This window comes from Cynocephalus volans, chromosome 5 (genome assembly GCF_027409185.1).
Source record: "Cynocephalus volans isolate mCynVol1 chromosome 5, mCynVol1.pri, whole genome shotgun sequence".
Taxonomy (NCBI): Eukaryota; Metazoa; Chordata; class Mammalia; order Dermoptera; family Cynocephalidae; genus Cynocephalus; species Cynocephalus volans.
This window is the reverse complement of record NC_084464.1, coordinates 57983288-58002627: the sequence shown is the minus strand read 5'-3', so window position 1 is coordinate 58002627 and position 19340 is coordinate 57983288. Positions and strand designations below refer to the sequence as shown.

Genomic DNA, 19340 nt, shown 5'->3' with positions numbered 1-19340 from the left:
TGTCTCCTTCTGCCTTAAATCCTATCCTTCAGTGATGCAAAAACTGAAATGTGAAGTTAAAAACAACCCACAGCCAAACCTCTTCCATATTTTAGAACTGAAACTCAAAGACTAATTTAAAGTACTAACCAGCTGGTGTGATGGTTGAACCTCATATTTGCATAACTTTGATGTCCCAATCTGTATGTAAAGACTGTTCTGAGGGGAAGCAATGCTTCTTAAGAACTAGGACATAATTTGCTTAGTGTACTTATTTTTAAAGTTCAGACACTGTCATTGAACCAAGCTATATTTTTGATGTTGAGTTTCTGGTGACAATATTTCTGCTTCCTTTCTCTTATCCACAATTCATTGCTCAAGCAAAACAAAACACAGAGTCCTTGCACTTTACCTAGTGAGCAAGCAAAGATGCGTGCCTTGTCATCTCTGTGTTGTACTTAATGACAGCCACATTCTCAGTTCTAAGTCTTTATAAATCCCAACAACAGGCTTAGCAAAAATGTTTCCTTTCTTAAGTGTGGTTCCTTCTTTAGCATTGGTAAAGTGTGGGAAAACTTGTCTTTACTGGGGGGTTGTGAAGGAAACATCTCCCAACTCAATTCTGCAGACTTCTTCCTCTTTCCAGGGTAAGCAGTAAGATCCAGTTCAATTATGGGAGCGGATTTGCAATGTAGTGCAATTGTGGGAGTAGAATTGTGTTTGTGACTCTTGTACAAATATTTCCCAGAGGTTGCAGTGGTTAGGTGACAGATGGTGAGCGACTAGAAGCTGTGCCCTCAATATATTTGAACTTTATCAGTAAACTCTTCAAACAGGCTTCAGGAATGACTTAAGAAAACTTTTTGTGTGAAGTATTAAAACCTCCGTATGCAGTGTTCAGAAATGAAGAACAAATCAGGTGTGTTAGGAATTCAGTAGTACATTAGTACTTCTCCATTTTAGTTTTTTCTAAAGTGTGGCTGTGGGGTGTTTGCTACTACCGACACAGGCAAGATCAGGAGGTGATTTGGGGATACAAAGACGACATAAACTGTGACTACTAAAATATATGTTTTTAACCTCATGAGAAAGATTTCGGCTACCATGACATTTTCATTGTCTACTTTTCTTTAACAAAGACTTAATAAGAGGGCACTTCAAAAAGCTTATGGAAAGATTTATATTATCTTTTAATTCTATTTTTCCATGAACTTTCCATGAACTTGAAGTACCCTTGTATCAGACTTACCGAGTGCCATGTCCTGTTCTAAGAATTTTATAAATGTTGACTTAATTTTCGTAAGCCTATGAGGAAGGCTATTATCATCCTCATTTTACAGATGGGGAAACTGAGGTACAAAGAGTAACTTGCCCAAGGTCACATAGCTAGAAAGTGGCAGTGCCAGGTTGTTTTAAACTCAGGCACCAGTCTGACTCAAGACACTGCCTCTTGATTATCATAATCTGGATTTCCCATCAATTACTTGGTGCTAGAAATTTTTAAGTTTTTGTGGTTTTTTTTTTTTTTAAACCATGCTCAACAAAGAAAAATTTATTTCCCTCAGCAAAACCCAATGTGTTCTGAAATAAAACACCTACAAAATTGTCATCAGCAACAAGTTTTCCTCTGTAGAAGTTGATCTGATATCATACTTTTTCATGAATTGCTTGAAATGGAAATATCCTAAAGCCAAATACCCAATGGCTGAGGCTCTGTGGGGCTGTTTTAACATGTTTGTTTCAAATAAGTCAGAGGTGATGGAGTGCTCCTAATCTGAACTCACATCTGCTTAACTTGGTGGTTTCCTCAGCAGCAGACAGCAGCAGCAATAGACATAGCAGCAGCTGCGACCAAAGCAGCCTTCCCTCCTCTGCCAGATAGACTTCTTGACTAAAAATTCCAGACAGTTATCCTGTCTGTCAGTCCAAATTTCCTATGGGAAGTAGACTTGAAGTGTAAACACCAGGAAGCCGGGCTGAAGGGAGCGGATTATTCCCTTAAAGAGGTTGCTGTGTCCTTGCATTCCAGCTCCAGGGCTGCTGTGGGCCACTGTCATTTTATAGCAGCAGGGACAGTCAGCCAGTTCTCCACCCCACACCCCCACCCCACTGCCTTTTCCACCTTTGCTTCCAGGAACGCCATTTCCAGCAGACGGCACCTTTCTGTTTAACCTCTTAGGCTGTTTGAGGATTATAAAGCACACAGAACTGTTACAGGAGAAAAGCCTCTTATGGTTAAAGCCTAAAAACCATTATCTTGTGGACGAAGTGACCAGAGAGATGGCCTTTGCCCTCGAGAGTCAGAGGTTGCTGTCATGCTGACATGCCCCCTGTTACCCACCGAAGACTTCTTCCTCTAGGCTTTAGGGGAAAGGTATTTATTTTATAAATGTGTATTTTATTTTATAATTTATCTAACAGTTTTTGAAGTTAAGTTATTTGGGATATTGAAAAATAAATCAGCATTTTCCACATGTAGGATTCAAATGCAAATAGAAAAAAAAAAAAATCCCTAAAAATGTGTGTCCTTGAATCAACCTTGTCAGGCATTATGTAAGCAGATCTTGCAGAGGGGGAAGAATTTCTAGATTCTGTTGATTGTTCTTCACGAGTATTTGGTAGTTAACCTTGCAGTGTATGTACAGAAGTTGACGTATTAGGTTTGTCGATGATACGTCAACTGTTGACAAATAGGTCGGTTCAGACTTATAAATTAAAAAATATGTCTTACTATATTTTATCAAATCTGAGACACAACTGATTGTGAGACATACCATTATTTTATACATCACTAAATGGAAAAAAAAAAAAAATCCACTGCAACCAAGCTATGAAAAGGCATTGATTATAAAGCAATATGTTAGCCACAATCTCACCTCTTTTCCATTTAGTCTGACAACATGATTCTAACTCCATTGTTCAAGTCTCAGTTTTCCTCTACTTGGCCTATTGGTGGCATGTGGCACTCTTGATTCTCTTCTCCTCAGTGCACTTTCTTCCCTTGACCTCCAGCACATCACACTCTGGGTTCTCCTCCTGTGTCGCAGGCTGGTCCTTCTGTCTTCTTGGGTGGTTCCTCCTCATCTCCCCAACCTCTGGTGGAGAGCATCAGGGCTCAGTGCTCACACCTCTGTTCTACCACCCACACCTCCTCCCTTGGTGACCCGTGGCTTTACGTCTGTCTGCTGGTAATTCCTAGGTGCACATATGCAGCCTGGACCTTGTATCTGAACACAAGGTGGAAACATCCTCCTGTCTGCTTGACAGACCCGAATATCTAACAGGCACCTCACACTTAAATGTATAAAACCGAATCCCAAACCATACCTCCATATCAGTTACCTGCCACAGAAAATCACCCTCTGGTCTTCCAGGCGCTCAGGCCAAAACCTTAAAGTCACACTGAATTCCTTTACTTCATTCTCACGCCATATTTGCTTCATTGGCAAATCCCATCATCTCTGCCTTCAAAATAGATGCAGAAGTTGACCACTTTGTCCCTGTCCACCATCACTTCCCTCCTGGATTACTGCTGTGGCCTGTGACAGGTTTCGGTTGCTCTGTTTCTGTCTGTGCCCCCTTCAGTTTATTCTTGACACAACAGCCAGAATGATACTGTTCACATGTTAAGTTAGATCATGTTATTTCTCTCCTCAAAATCTCTAAAGGCTTTTGATTGATTCAGAGTAGCAGCCTGAAGGCCCAATGTGATCTGCACTCCCCTCCCCTCCAATTTTCTCCCACCCTGTGACTCCCAGCACTCCCTCTCGCTGCGCTCACCTGCTCCAGCCCTGTCAGCCTCCCTGCTGCTCCTCGGACACGCCAACACCCTCGCTTCCTTCGCACCTGCTGTTCCTCTGCCTGGAACTCCCTTCCTGCAGATATCTGCACAGCCTGCTCCATGCAGGTGTTGCCTCAAAGGCCACCTCAGTGGGGCTTCTTTTAGATAGGGCCCGTTTCTTAAATTGCAGCCCCACCATCTACCCTCCTCAACTCCACTTTCTTCTCCCCCGACCCCTGCCTTCTTTGTTTCCTTAGTGCTGGCTCCTCACCATCCAACACACTTTGTATTTTTCACTCCCTTGCTGATTCCTCCCATGTGCTCCTGATAGAAGTAGCCTTTAGGAGGAAGGGGTTTTGTTTGGCGTTTGCACACTTCCATGTCTCCAGTGCCTAGGATAGCATCTTGCACAATGACGAAGTTTGGACGTGTTGTCCCCTCCAAAACTCATGTGGAAATTTGATCTCCAATGTGGCAGTGTTGGAAACTGATTGAGTCATGGGGGCAGATCCCTTATGAATGGATTAATGCTCTCCCTGGGGGAGGGGGGATTAATGAGTGAGTTCTCGCTCTATTAGTTCCCGCGAGAGCTTGTTGTTTATAGGACTCTGGCACCTCCTCTCTCTCTCTTTCGTCCTCTCTCCATGTGATCTGTTTGTACCTGTCAGCTGCCTGCCATTTTTTCCGCCATGAGTAGAAGTAGCCGGAGGCCCATGCCAGATGCAGCTGTCCCAGAATCGTAAGCCAAATAAACTTCTCTTCTTTATAAATTACCCAGTCTCAGGTATTTCTGTTATAGCAACACAAAATGGACTAATACACATGAAGTAGATGCTCAGTACATTTTTACTGAGTGAATAAACTAACAGCTTGATATTTAGGGTAGCTTCAAACGCAGACATAAGAAAAGGAGGAAGGAAGCATTTTTTGTTTTTTGTTTTCCCCATGGAATGAAATAAAAGATTATTAGTTTTTCTCACAGCATCAGTGATAGCTATGTCTTCCATTTGGAAAATTGTCTACTGTTTCGATAGTTTGTCATTGGAAAACATTCTGTCCAGTAACTTCAAGAGATCTTTTCATGGTGCTTTTTTTAGTAGCTCCTGAGATTCATCTGAGCTTAAAATTATTGTCTATGGAACTTAAAACAAGATAGTGATGAATTCTGGTTCAGAAATCATTTTGGGGGGTTAAAATAAAATCTAAACAGTTCCTCCAACATTTGTACCTCAATTAGGGAAGGAGTATCTTTAACTCAGGGCATACCAAGTCCCTAGCATTAATAAAGCAGTTTCCTGTGTAATGAATGCACTGGGAGTTATCCCTGGTGATATACCAATTTTTAATCATCCTGTGATATACTGGTTACTACAAAGCACATGTACATGTGGGTTTGTTGCTTTTAGGAGCACTCACTTACTCTGTTATCAGGCCAGATAGACATGGCTGATCTCAGCAGAAGGATTCTGCAGAGGGAGAGAGAATCCTGGAAGCCTTTCCTATCTGTGACCTCTGGCCTCTGACGTGGATGTGGCAGACCACCCTCAGTGGGAAGAGGGTGCTGGCAGAGGGAGAGGCTCTCTTGCAAGAACTGGGTTCCAGGTAGCCCATGGTCCAGCCATTGGTGGACACACCGTGGAACTGTGGCCCTTTCTTCTCATTACTGCAGACACTGGAGATCTGGCAGGGCCACACGACAAGGGTGTGTGATGGGCATGTAGCCACTCAAGTTCTCAGTGGCTTAAGTTACCAGGGCTAATGAGATGACAGATGGTGGGGAGGCTCAGGCAAGAGGGCAGGGATGACAGAAAGGGCTCTCATTCATTTATTCAAAGATATTTGTCGTCTTCCTATTATGCGCTAGGCTCTAGAAGGTGCTAGAGATAATGGTAACAAGAGCAGATATAAGGCCTGGGCAGAAGGTGATGAGAAAAGGCATCTCTGAGGACATGACCATTGTACACGGTAGAACATCGATTCCAGGCTTTTATTCAAATTTCTGAACTTGGCATATGTTGCTCTGTACATACATTGTATGTTTGGTGCTCATCTTTGTTCCTGTATCTTCAGTTTGCACACCCAGGGACACAGTGTGTCTTTTCAGGGAGGATCAGGGTGGTGTTAGAAAGGCACTGTCTTGAGCTCACGTCTGCTGTTTTCCCCGTGTACATCTCAGGAGCCTGCTGCGTGTGTGTTGAGAAACCAGCACAGAAATGACTATGTAGTCATCTGTCCTTGGAGGAAGTTGAGTATTAATTGCCTCCATGGGAATTTTCTCATTATTTGTCCCTTTACCTTTCTTTCTAGAATAATGAGAACTGGGGTGACATTTACAAGTAAAAGGGATGCAGTGGGAATGCATCAATCCCAAGTTTGGTGGCATCAAAAAGTTAATAAACATATTCATCTCTTAGATGCACCCATTCTGTGTGAAGGCTGGTTGCACAGTCCGAAGCCCAGAGTGCCATGTCATATGGTAACAGACGGCCTCTGTTTCCTCCGGCTCCATCATCACTGTCCATACCTCTTCCAAGGGAGGCTTTAATAAGAATTTTTGGTGATGGCACTCATTTCAGCTATTTATCTCCAAAAGGAAAAGAACTTGAATACCTTCTCTAATGATAAGGTCAATTCAGGTTTTTATAAGAAGAGGAGCCCTTTTTTGACATCCTGAAGCTGACTCTGAGCTTAAAAACAATGAGCCTCAAATTAGGGTTGTCACCCAGACACTGTCTAATTCAGCATTTTATAATGTACTGGAAAATGCCGTTTCTTTCATTGTAACCCCATTTATCACCTTTTGCCTCTCTTCCTGAGCTCTCTTGTCATGGATCGGGTCAGTGTCAGCTCACCTGGGAGAGCCCACTGAGTACTGGTGTGATGTCCTGCTGTGGCAGAGGTAGTGGCAGCAGCATTTTTCCTTCCACATGTTCCTTTCGGTGGATGAGTTCAGCGATGCTGCCCCTCCTGACTGTGCTAGTGAGGTTTCAAGAAGCACAGGAAGCCAGAAGTCTGCTGCTTGGCTTCCTTGTTCAGCACCTTAAATCCTGGTGCTAAAACCCACGTCTGTGCAGAACTTCTCCTGCCTGTTAGGTACTTGTCCCAAGGGCTCTTTGCATGCAGAAATGGAGGGGTCAGGAGAGGGAGAAACAAAGTGTACCGAGGTGTTGCACTAGGCATTTTTTTTTTTTTTTTTTTTTTAAAGATGACCGGTAAGGGGATCTTAACCCTTGACTTGGTGTGGTCAGCACCACGCTCACCCAGTGAGCTAACCGGCCATCCGTATATGGGATCCGAACCCGGGGCCTTGGTGTTATTAGCACCGCACTCTCCCGAGTGAGCCACGGGCCGGCCCATGCACTAGGCATTTTAAATACTTGATCCTGTAAATCTCCTTAACCACCCTACCAGACGAGAGGTGGTATTTCCATTTTACTTATGTGGACACTGAAATCTTAGAGGTTGTCATTTTCCCAGGATCACACAACTAATAAGTCATGGAGCTGGAGTTTGAAACTGTATCTTGTGAGTGCCAAGCCCATGATCTTCCCGCTACCTGATCCTTACAATTCTCACGCTTGTCTCCAGGGGCCAAGGCCACCCTCTTAGGTAGCTCCTGACTAGTAAAGCCCCTGGTTTATTGGGCTTGACTCTTTTGATGACTTCTTCAGAAACTCCAGCTATTCCCCAGAGCTCCAGGATGTGGCCTCACAGGAAAAAGCAATTTTAATAAGTTCCATGCCTCTATCAGCCTTTCAGTAGGTTGAGAGTTGTGTTACTTTTCAACAAGGAAAAGGAGACTGGGCACCATGTTCAGTTAAACAAGTCAGATCAACTCAGCACATAATGACTGTCTCCAGTCTTAATGAAAACTCTCAGATGACCACAGTACCCTGCTGAGCAGAGAGGTGGTCTTTATTTCACCTACTATCAACTCACATTGAAGTTAATAATTGGGATGGGAATTTGCATTTCCATTGTCTTTTGGGTGTGATTTTTTTTTTTTTTTTCTTTTAACAAAATGCTTTTCTAAATCTTTATGCTGTTTGGCAGTCTAGCTATGGTCTTTTTGTGTGTGTGTGTGACCAGTAAGGGGATCACAACCCTCCTGCGCTCAGCCAGTGAGCTCACTGGCCATCCCTATATAGGATCCGAACCCTCGGCCGGAGAGCTGCTGCGCTCCCAGCGCCTCACTCTCCCGAGTGAGCCATGGGGTCGGCCCTAGCTATGGTCTTTTTAAACTGCTATTAATTGCAAGTGTTGGTGAACTACATACAGCCCATGGGCCGTATCCAGCACACTACCTATTTTTTAAATCAAGTTTCATTAGAACACAGCCACACCTATTTGTATTGTTGATGGCTGTTTTTACATTACAACAGAGTTGAAGAGTTATGACAGACTGTTTTGTCCTCAAAGCCAGAAATATTTACTATCGCCATTGTGGAAAAGTTTATTGTCCTCTCGTTTTTTTTTTTTTTTTTTTTTTTTTTAAGGCTACCACAGTTTTAAAGAAAAGAAATACAGTGCTAGCCCCAGAGAAACCTGTCCCAGCCTCTACTTGGTCAATAATGAGAGACCAGAAAGACTCCCACACACTGTGGCCAGCCTGGAGAGCACTCATTCCTCGACTGGATGGCCATGCCCAAGGAGCATAATTCCAGGGTTGAATACTGCTCCTCTACTACACCACCTTCCCTATTAATCACAATAAAGGCACCTCACACTGGTCGCCAACCTCTCTTTACTTTTATTGATGAAATTAAACACTTGAAAGTAGTAAGTGTTTATAAAGTTTATAATAAGCACATGTCTTATATATGTGTGTATAATATATATATGTTATAAAACTTAAAGAGTAACCATAAAATAAATATCAAAGTGATGAACTAAAAAGAAGACCCATTTCTCTACCATCCAGCTTAGGAAATAGAACCTTGTGAAGACCTTTGAAGTCTCTTCTGTGCACCTCCCTGTCCTTCCCCCCAGAAGTAACTATCTTAATTTGTTGACTCATCCTACTGCTGTTCTCTATAGTTGTATTGTTTTGTTTTGCCTAACACTTTTTTCTAAACAAAGAACGTTTTCAAAGCCTGACAAATTTTGTGTTTCATTGGCATTATTTCATTTTCTTGGAGGTAAGTTCTTTCTGTCTTAAAATTTTATAAGGGTCTTAGTGCAGCAAACACAGCCTAAAACACTGTAGCTGCTCAATAAATACTCTTGAAATATTCCACAGACTTTTCTTTTCCCTTTGATGGTGATGCTGAGGGTAGAGGCAAGATGCAACAAACTTTTGGGCCAGTTCAGACTGCTCTTCTGCTGGGGTTTTGTTTTAATGTGCTGGGCTGAAAGGCTGGTATCTCCTGAGGGAGCCAGGAGATACCAGCCTTTCATCTTCGACTAATCAACTCCATTTTTGATTTATCACCTCCAGAATGGGAGGGGTTGGTGGTGAGGAACACTGTGGACCCAGATCAGTGCATGTTTTGACTCCGTGTTTTCATAGGAGGCAAGTCTAGTTGAGTACGAGAACAAGATGAAATCTGATTTGTTGGACTTATATTTAGCTTCCAGTCAATTTTAGCTGAAGGGAAATCTCATTGTATCCAGTCTTTGTGTGTTTTTTCCTTCTCTTTTTCTTTATTTTGTGACTTCAAAAAAAAGTATAAATACTGTGTTGTGGAGGAAGGAGCTGTTGTTAAACTTAAACCTTTTAAACTCTGTAATTACTCTATAAAGGCTGTGCATGTGCATCTGTAATACATTGAGCTTTCAGTTGTAGTGCTCATTATGTGGAACATTTATAATGATGGGGGTACTTCCAAAAATAAATTAACTCTATAGAAAAATGTTAATCAGCTCATCCCCAGGGACCATAGTGAGTATCTCCATTGTACAGTGAGGAAATAGACGTGGCTGTTAGTGGTTTGCCCAAAGCCACACTGTCATTGGCATTATGAAGATTTAAGCAATAGTCCTACTTACAAGAAAACCCAGTCATGTTTTCATGTAAGATGCTGTGGGCCTTAGTCAAATTGACCTAAATTAAGATTCAAGGATTAACAAGCCTTTGGGTGTTTGGAAGAGTCCATCACATCAACCACAAAGAGCTGGCTTGTTCCTGAAAGTTACCTGCGGGGTTTTAAATAGGACGTATTTTTTTGTTGTTGTTTTTTCTTTTTAAGGAGTCTCTTCTGCTTGAAATCAAAAGCTCTGTATCTGGCTAAGCATTGCTATGATAACCAAAAAGCAGCTGGCTCAAGTATATTTCACAGGTGGGGGTAAATAGTATGAGAACTACGGTAATGTCTCAATTTATGGTATTCTACTTTTTTAAGTTTTTATTTTTTGTGGTAAAGCAGCCTTTTACTAGGAATTTATTTTTATTTCTATTTTATTTTTTTGCCTTTTTCGTGACCGGTACTCAGCCAGTGAGTGCACCGGCCATTCCTATATAGGATCCGAACCCGCGACGGGAGCGTCGCTGCGCTCCCAATGCCGCACTCTCCCAAGTGCGCCACGGGCTCGGCCCTAGGAATTTATTTTTTGAAAACAATTTTCAGGAGATTGATTTGGGAGTGTATACAGTCTTCCATATCATCTGCCTCAATAGGATTGCATGTCAGAGTAAGGATTTGTGTTGAGGAACCACAAAATCCTCCATGTTCAGACAAACTTCTGCAGTTACTATTGTTCTGTTCTTAGACAAAAATTGATTATAGCTCATTTTGTAAATATTTTCCTCAAAAACTGAAACAGAAAAGATTTTTTTACTCCTAGTGAACCTCTAGTTAATTGAAAAGTTCAATTAATCTTAACAGTAAAGTCCTCTTTATCCTTCTCTATTCCTTTCTTCCCTAAACCTCACTTGGGAAATTGACCCCATTTTTTTTTTTTATTAAGTAGTAAATATTTTAAAGACGTTGTTAACTATAATAACTCTGGTGTTAGGGCATGTGAGCATGGCCTCATTCAAATACCTTATACTGATTCAGAGGATGGCAATAAAATACCAGAGCCCTTACTAAGAGGGTTATATATGAACCCCTGGCAGAGCTAATGTGTACAGTAGTCCCACTTTCCCTTATCTGCTGTTTCAGTTATGTGGTCAACTGCAGTCTGAAACTATTAAATGGAAAATTCCAGAAATAAACAATTCCTAAGTTTTAAATTGCACGCCATTCTGAGTAACATGGTGAAATCTCCTGTTGTCCTCTCCATCTTGCCCGGGACATGAATCCTCCCTCTGTCCAGCAGATCCACACTGTAGATCCTACCTGCCCATTAGTCACCTAGTAGCCCTCTCAGTTATCAGATCGACTGTCACAGTAGTGTGGTGCTTGTGTTCAAGCAACCCTGATTTTACTTAAGAATGCCCCCAAAGCACAAGAGTAGTGATGCTGGCTGGCAATTTGGATATGCCAAAGAGAACCAGTAAAGTGCTTTGTGTAAGTGAAGAGGTGAAAGTTCTTGATTTAAGAAAGGAAAAAAAAAAATCATATGCTGAAGTTGCTAAGATCTATGATAAGAACAGATCTTGTATCTGTGAAATTGTGAAGAATGAAAACAAAATTCACACTAGTTTTGCTGTCGCACCTCAAACTGCAGAAGGTAGGGCCACAGTGCATGGTAAATGCTTAAGATGAAAAAGACGTTAAATCTCTGGGTGGAAGATATGAACAGAAATGTGTTCCAGTTGATGGCAATCAGGTTTGGTACTACCTGCTGTTCCGTGTATCCACTGGGGGTCTTGGAACATATCCTGAGGATAAGGGGTGACTACTGTATATTAAATTATTGGGGGCAGATATCAGGCAGAATAACCAGCCCTAATCATTTGCTCAAGGCAGTTTCTCTCTCCTGGAAGACAGCACGTATTAAACATGTAATACTGGTTACACATGTGGGATTTCAAATGGCCAACCTAGTGAGTTGCATTCAATACCAAACCTGCCTACCTTTGTTATGTTGGGCCAGTAGCTTAACTTTTTAAAGTGTTTTTATGGTTTTTTTCTTACCTGTGCAATTGGATTGGTAATGCCTTATAAAGATGTTCAATGAGCTAATGCCTTAACATAATACCTGGAAGATAAGAGCTATTGTTATTATACTGTCATTTTAGTTACTGTCTTCATTATAACTTTGCAAGTTAACTTAGAAGACTGAATAATCAAACAAAAAATTGCTTGTTTTGTGAAGAATTAGAGCACAAGAAGTTAGATGTTCTTAAGGAATGCCTCTATTAGGCAGGAACAGCTGCTTATCTCTTCAGTTGACATAAGGGACACCTTTCCTAGAATCTGAACATCCTTTCCCTAGACAGCGCTAGATAAAGTTCACTGCAGTTTTAATAAACGCCTTCCCTTTTCCTAAATTTCATGAAGCATCACCTTTTTATTCTGGTAGCCTTTAATTTATTTGTTTACAGTATCTAGAGTACCAAAGAAATCATTCTTATTACCTTGTTTGGGTTTGGCTTTCAAAACATCTTTTGGGGGTGATTTATCATACTTTCATAGTCGCTTCTTCTCCTGGTTCCACATTTGGAAAGTGAAATTTGTATAAAGGTACCTAACTAATCTCCAGGATAGGCTGCTTGTGCCAAGTTCTTATGGAAGGCAGTGCATTCCTTTTGTGTAGAGCAATGGGACAGCTTGCTGCTTTTAGTTCATTAAAGTAGAGTAGCCTTATATAAAGACCTTCCTTCACATGCCTGTATTTGTTTTCATTTTCTTCACCTCTGGTGTAGGTATTGACATCCTGAAGCTCGTAGCAGCCCAAGTGGGAAGCCAGTGGAAGGATATCTATCAGTTTCTGTGCAATGCCAGCGAGAGGGAAGTGGCTGCCTTCTCCAATGGGTACACGGCGGACCATGAGCGGGCCTACGCAGCCCTGCAGCACTGGACCATCCGGGGCCCCGAGGCCAGCCTTGCCCAGTTAATTAGCGCCCTGCGCCAGCACCGGCGCAATGATGTTGTGGAGAAGATTCGTGGACTGATGGAAGATACCACCCAGGTAAAGTAGCCCTGGTTGTGTGTCCTGACCACTCATCTTTTTGTCCCTGTGCTTCAAATTTTTTCAGGTATATGTAACAAGGAAAAATAATTGATAATAGGTGTTAAGGTGCGCACACACACGCACACGCACACCTACCTTCTAGGACGGTGGTTTTCAATAGTTGTCCATTAGAATCATCTAGGGAACTTTAAAAAAAAAAAATTCTGATGCTTGCAACACACTGCCGACCAGTTAAATCAGAATCTCTAAGGGGAGGACTATGAATTAGTATTTTTAGAAGGTATCCAGGTAATTCCAATGTGCATAGTTGAGAATCATTGTCTTTGGGGTAGGTGCTGTCATTAGCCACATCTGTTCCTTGTTACCCAATTTACAGTCTCGTTTTGCAAAACACACTTTGAACAAAACCAAGAAGGAAGTTCTTTTTTGTTTTTATGGTTTTTTTTTCTCTATACCCTCCCTTCCTCCAGAGTGTGTTTTTTGTGATGTGGCTTAGAGAGGCTTGGTCTCACCTCCTGAGGATACAGGTGGTGCTAGCAGCAGTCATAACAGGATTGATTCTCCTGCTTGGGTTGTTCAATTCCATACATCAGAGAGGAACTGCGGGGACCCACAAGTATGATTTATTTATAGTCACTGAGCCCTGGCTTTGGAGCCAGACACTAGATTTGAATCCTGGCTTTCACATTTACTAGCCAAGGGCAAGTTACTTCAACTTTCTCTGCCTCTGTTATTGCATTTGTAAGCCTATTTTATAAGATTAATTAAGACTAGAAATAAAATGTATTAAATGCCTGACTTATTGAAAATGTTCTACAAATAGTTGTTATGATCATGATGTAATTCATTTTACTTAGCTTTTTTTAAATTGTAATATACTTCCCTGAAAGGCTGTGAATTAAGTACAGATTTGGGTATTGAATCATGTTTCCCATAGACTTTGATTAAAGTTTTGAAACATGTTCCCAGAATAAAGAAAATGCTGCCTCTAAGACTTGATAAAATCACTTAAGATTTCGAGGGCCATTCTGCCTGTGTTATTATTCTAGTGTTTCATACTGGTTACCTAAAAGATCTAGGTAGAGATTTTTTTTACTGCATCAACTCAGTTCATTATCAATCTGCACCAACTTTTGTATATCAAGGGAACTCAGTTTCATGTACTTAAGTCCAAATGCTTTTTATCTTTTTCTACTGACAGTGTAGTACTTCTTCACTATTGGAGTAAACACTTAGCAGATGGATCTCTTATCCAAGTAACTGTTTGGATAAAAATTTGCAGGTGCTAATTGACTTTGAACATGGTCTTTAAAGTTCCTGACATATTTCTAACTTCTTTGAAATGTAGAATTTCAGAAAAAATATTTGCTAATAGACCAAGTGGTAACATTCAAAGGCACACACCAGTGTCTTATGACTTTCTGAGAAACAATTTTTATTAAATATGATTCACAGCTAAAAGTAGGCTTTAAGGAGCTGGATTTTTTGGGAAAAGCAAGGGAGATGTTTACCCTCTAATTAAATAAAATGGCTCAGTTTGAATAAAGGGAGTTTGAAGGAAAAGCATTATTGTGCTTTCTTGGAGTGTTGGCTTTAAGGAAAGAATTGGTAGGACAAGCAGCAGTCTTGAAGAAAGATTTAGATGATGCTTGAGAATAAGCCACCAGATCTTCTTGATGATGCTTACGTGAAAGATGACATGTGATTGATGCAACTTAAGGATTTGGTTAATCCAAACACGTGGTGGGCCCAGTGACAAATAAGAACAGGAGAATGCATATCAAGGATTCACAACATAAAAATCATTGGGTCAATTAATAGGAAAACAAAGCCAAAACAAGTGTCAAACTCTTGCACATTTTAATTCTTTCCTTCCTCTTATTTCCTCTATAATACAAAAAGATTCTAATAATATCTAATTTTTGTTATTTTTTTTTTTTTTTTTGAGAAATAGTGGTGTTAAAGCATCCTATAGCTTTCTGTTTTGTTGTTCTTTAGCTTACATTGTTATAATGGAGATTGAGAAGGCAGTACCGAGCTTCTCCTTCTATGTTTTAATAATGTACACCATTGTCTAGCAGCATTCTGGATGCAGTTCTAACTATAATTTTAGTAGACCACAAGCATGGATTTCTGGCTGCCAGTTCTTATCAATTGCACAGTATGTAACTGTCTGTCCATAGTTCATCTCTGGGATTTGTTAATTCAAACAAAAGAATCAGAAGGCAGGGGATATAATTGGGACTTATAATGCCCATCATATGATGGATTGGTTCTTCCTGTGCCTTGTCATACTGCTAGGGATTTGGGACTTTGTCCCAGGAGTTAATGGACTCTTAATGTGTAAAAATGACTCTTTTTAAAAAATGGTTTATGTTTTTTCCTATTCAAAAGCCTGAGAGCACCTATGTTGTGTTCCACTCAAAGGATTAGCCCTGGTATGGCTTTTCCTTAGCTCTGTCGAGAACAGCTGGTTCATTATTAACCATGGTGGTCCATTAGCCATTTTTTAATTAAACACATCCAGATTCTGACTCTTTATCTGAGGGATGAGGTGTATTTTTCAGCACTCTCTTCTTTCAAGTTCAACATCTAGACTGAGCCCAGTCTTCCAGAATCCTATCTATTCTTCCCTTCCAGGGCACGAGCATTTGGAAGAAGTAGCAAAGCAGTGGGATGATAGTTGGAAATTGCTGGAATTTTGCCAAAGCTATTAAAAACAAAGCAAAACAAAAAACCAAAACAGCATTTCAAATTGTATGTTATCTCTTTTTCCATCTTTTTACTTCGATTTTTTTCTGTGTCTTTATTTAAAGAATGTCTCCTGTCTAGACCATATATTTAAAGTTGTTTCTTAAATGTAGTCTGACAGTTTTTGTCATTTAATTAGAGAATTCAGTATGTTTACATTTTTAATGTAATTATATATTTGGGTTTAAGTCTGCCATCCTTTATTTGTTTTCTGTTTGTTCCATTTTTCTCTCCCTTCTGTCTTGCTTGCTTTTGGATTAATAAATTGGGGTTTTTTAATGCCATTTTTCCTTCTCTATTAGCTTGTTGCACATTTTTACTTTACTTTTAATGGATACCCTAGTGATTACAGCAAGAGACATGTTATAAATGTGTACTTTTTACCATTTTTTAGGTAATATGACAACCTTAGACCTTAATCCTATGTATCCTTCTCTTGCCTTTTGCTTTTGTTGTCATGAATTGTAATGCTACACATTTAATACCCTCAAAAGGCATAGTTATTATGGTCTCACAGTCAAGACTCCCGTAGATTTGTTTTTATATTGATCTTTTCTGTTGTTCTCCATACTTTCCTGTGGCTTCAGCTTCTACCTGGAATCATTTTTCTTTTGTCTAAAGAGTAATTATCCATGTAGGTTTCTAGCAGTAAACTCTGGTATTTTTTATGGTCTGGAAAATGCCCACTCACTAAATAAATTGCATTATTTCACCTGAGTTTTTGAAGAATAGCTGGAAATTGAATTTTAGCTTGTCAGTTATTTTCTTTCAGCCCTTAAATACCCAGGTTTAAGTTTCCCCTGCGAAACTGCAAAGGAGATGATGTGATTTTATTTTTAAATATATATTATATAAGAAATTCTGTACACAATATTATACCAGACACTTTGGGCAATGTAAAGATGAGTAAGACAGAGTCAGTACCATCAAGGAAGCTTATAGCAGAATGGAAGAAACTTACAGGTACTTGTGTAATCTGAAGGAAGTATATCCAAGAGATCGGGAGGAGGAACGTGCTGGATGTCCAACTAACCAGCTGTTAAGGCTCCAAATTGGAACACCACGGTGGAGATGTGTGCCAGGTTCAATTCCTGTCCCAGCAGCATGGTCACTTTGGAGACCCTGGGTAAATTACTTGGCTTCTCTGCCTCAGTTTCTTCATGAGAAAATGGGACAACATGAGCTGTCTGTCCCATGGGTTGCTCTGAGAATGAGGTGAGAGTGACCACAGGGAACATTCGGTGGATGTTTAGTATTAAGAGTTGCAATTAGTTCCAGGATCTAGAGGCCAGAGAGATGGAAGAACGTTCCTAACTAGCTTCAACTCATACACATAATAGATCCTTTAAATCCTGGACACTAAGGGTCACTTATTGTCGGGTGGGAGGTTCTTCCAGTTCCAAGACTGCTTAAAGTAGATGGCCAAGCAGGAGGATTGCTATCTGGGTTCAGTGCCCAAAAACTGGAAATCCCAGCTAATTGTAAATATTTATTTCTTACTGCCTGAGCAAATGTTCCTATGCTGGCTGGGACGTTTTCTCTAGCCAGGAAACAAAGGTGATAGTATGTGCAGAGGTAATGGTCTGCTCCCTCCATGGCTGTTAGGAAAAGGGAAATCAAATTGAGCAGCTGAACTTCTAGGTTTCCTTTCAGTTTGGTTTTCCATGATTTTTCTCCCTTTTTATTTTAGGGCTTTTGTATATGCAGACAGGCTTAACCAGGGCAATCTTTTTCTTTTTTTCTTTCTTTTCTTTTTCCTGCCTTGGATAGGGTGGAGGAGGAGACTCTGTCTCTTCTGCATAGAAAGTCCTGGACAGTTTCTCTGACTCTGAGATTTTCCCATTTAGAATGGGAATTCAGTGCCTTGCCCTTCACGCACTGTGAATGGATGACAGAATTAACCGAGGTAATGACGTGTTAAACTGTGGATGAAGAGATATTACGGTGGTGCTTGCAGCTAGTAATTGTGGTGTGAGTTCCAGCATTCCTTTATTGTTTCATTTTGAAAAAGGGAGGAAAAAGGAATTTTATTTATATTAAAAATGATTAAATAAAACTATTTAAAACAACCACAACAATTTAAAATAATATAAAGTGTTACTTTAATTATCTGCTTTAAGCAGAGATTCACAAATTTAAAGGACTGATGTTGATCGGGCAGGGGACTTGAGTATCCATGCTATACTTCTTACCCCTTCTTCCATAGGATTAGGTAGATTAAAACTACACTGTAATTTAACAAGTGGGCCATGGCCAATGTTTTGTGGTGTTGGTGGCTTCCATGTAGGAGAATGATTCTTTGTTATAACACCGTGTTCTAACCAACAGTGCTAACTGGCCAGCCCTCAGAATGACTCTTTGTTAGGGTATCTTAGTCCTTTCCAGAACCACATAGGGGACTTATGTCTCAGAAACACAATGCCTGCGTGCTCTCTCTCTCTCTCTTCCTCTTTCTCTCTCTCCCTCCTATAGTAGATTCTGTGTTGGACACTGGATGGCTTTGCTCTTTATAATCAACTGGGAGAATCCGAACTGCTAGAGAAGTACTGGGCCTTCTATTTTGGAGAGAACAGTGCTCCTGCTTCTGCTGCAGAGGGAAATACAGTTACTGATTTCTTGCTTACCAGCTGCAGGATGCAGCTGTCCTTATCTACGTGCCTGAATGAGACCATCTATTTTCAGAAATTTAATATAGTGAGGGTGAGTTGAGGCAAATACCAGCTGTACATTTAACTGTTGGTTTTTGCCTATTTAAATTAGTCTTTGTCTTTAATTTTCTAGTTGATCGTCTGCTAGGAAATAGGGTTTATTGTCCTAAGACCTAAGGACCTAAGACTTAAGGCGTTAGCTAAACTAGCATGTATGTAGTCCCTGCTCTCTGCAGTATGATTATAGCCTAAAAGGTCATTTAAGGTCAAGTTCCATAATTTGCAGGGTGTGACTGTGGGCTCTGGGGAACTTCCAGGGTGGTGAGGAGAAAAGGACATTATAAAGGGATTGCTGACACATAGGCCCAGGTACATGTAGTGATGCTTATGTTTGAGGTGGCGGTTGTGCACAAAAAAGCAGTGTGTATGAGTAGCCTAAAGACATTTTAGGTTGTTCTACTTATTATCATATTCCAAGGTTTCATTCAGTTAGTCAACAACTTTTTGTCGGGCACCAGCTATGTGCCTGGTACTAGGTAAAGAGGAAAAGAGGTTACTGCCTTTCAATAGCTCACTCGCTGGGCTGGAGATGTGCAAATAATTACATTTCAGTGGGATAAGGTAGCATCAGAAGGAAGGAGTACTCGACCCACTGAAAAATACGTACAAAACTAGAGCAGATATGTTTTTGTCCATTTGAAAGTAATTTTTTAAAAAAACAGTCTGTAGTTTCTTTCAGGACTATATTTTAGTCTTCTTCCCCAAGACTTTCCCATTTGGTTTCTGACCAGAGAGCCCCACCTGCTTTTCACACAAAGCCTTCTCAAACCTTTGACTCTGCAGAGAACATCTGTTTTATTTAGGTCCTTGCTTTGTTTTGCTCAGTAGCATGCTTTTCAGAAACCTCTAACTGTTCTGCAGTATTAACGGTTCAGGAGTAAGATTCCAATGTCTCACTTCATGTCAAGTGTTGGAGTTAAAACTTTGAATCTCCAAGAACTAATAGAAGGGACTGATAAATCCAAGAATTCAACTTTGTCCCTCTGGACTGGGTTTGAATCTTGCTTTTGCCACTCACTGTGTGACCTTGGCAAGCCCCATAATGACTCTAAGCCTCAGTTTCTTTGTAGCTGCCTTGTAAGGCTTTGGTGAGAACTAGT

The 19340-nt window shown here is 40.6% G+C and overlaps 1 protein-coding gene across 1 annotated transcript in view; it reads left to right on the top strand.

Annotated features, from left to right (window-relative positions):
* Positions 1 to 19340, top strand: part of TNFRSF21 (TNF receptor superfamily member 21) — a 72214-nt gene that overhangs the window by 39617 nt on the left and 13257 nt on the right. The window contains exon 4 of the mRNA XM_063097389.1: positions 12513 to 12778. Coding sequence (XP_062953459.1) covers positions 12513 to 12778 — 266 coding nt within the window. The remainder of the gene's footprint in view (positions 1 to 12512; positions 12779 to 19340) is intronic.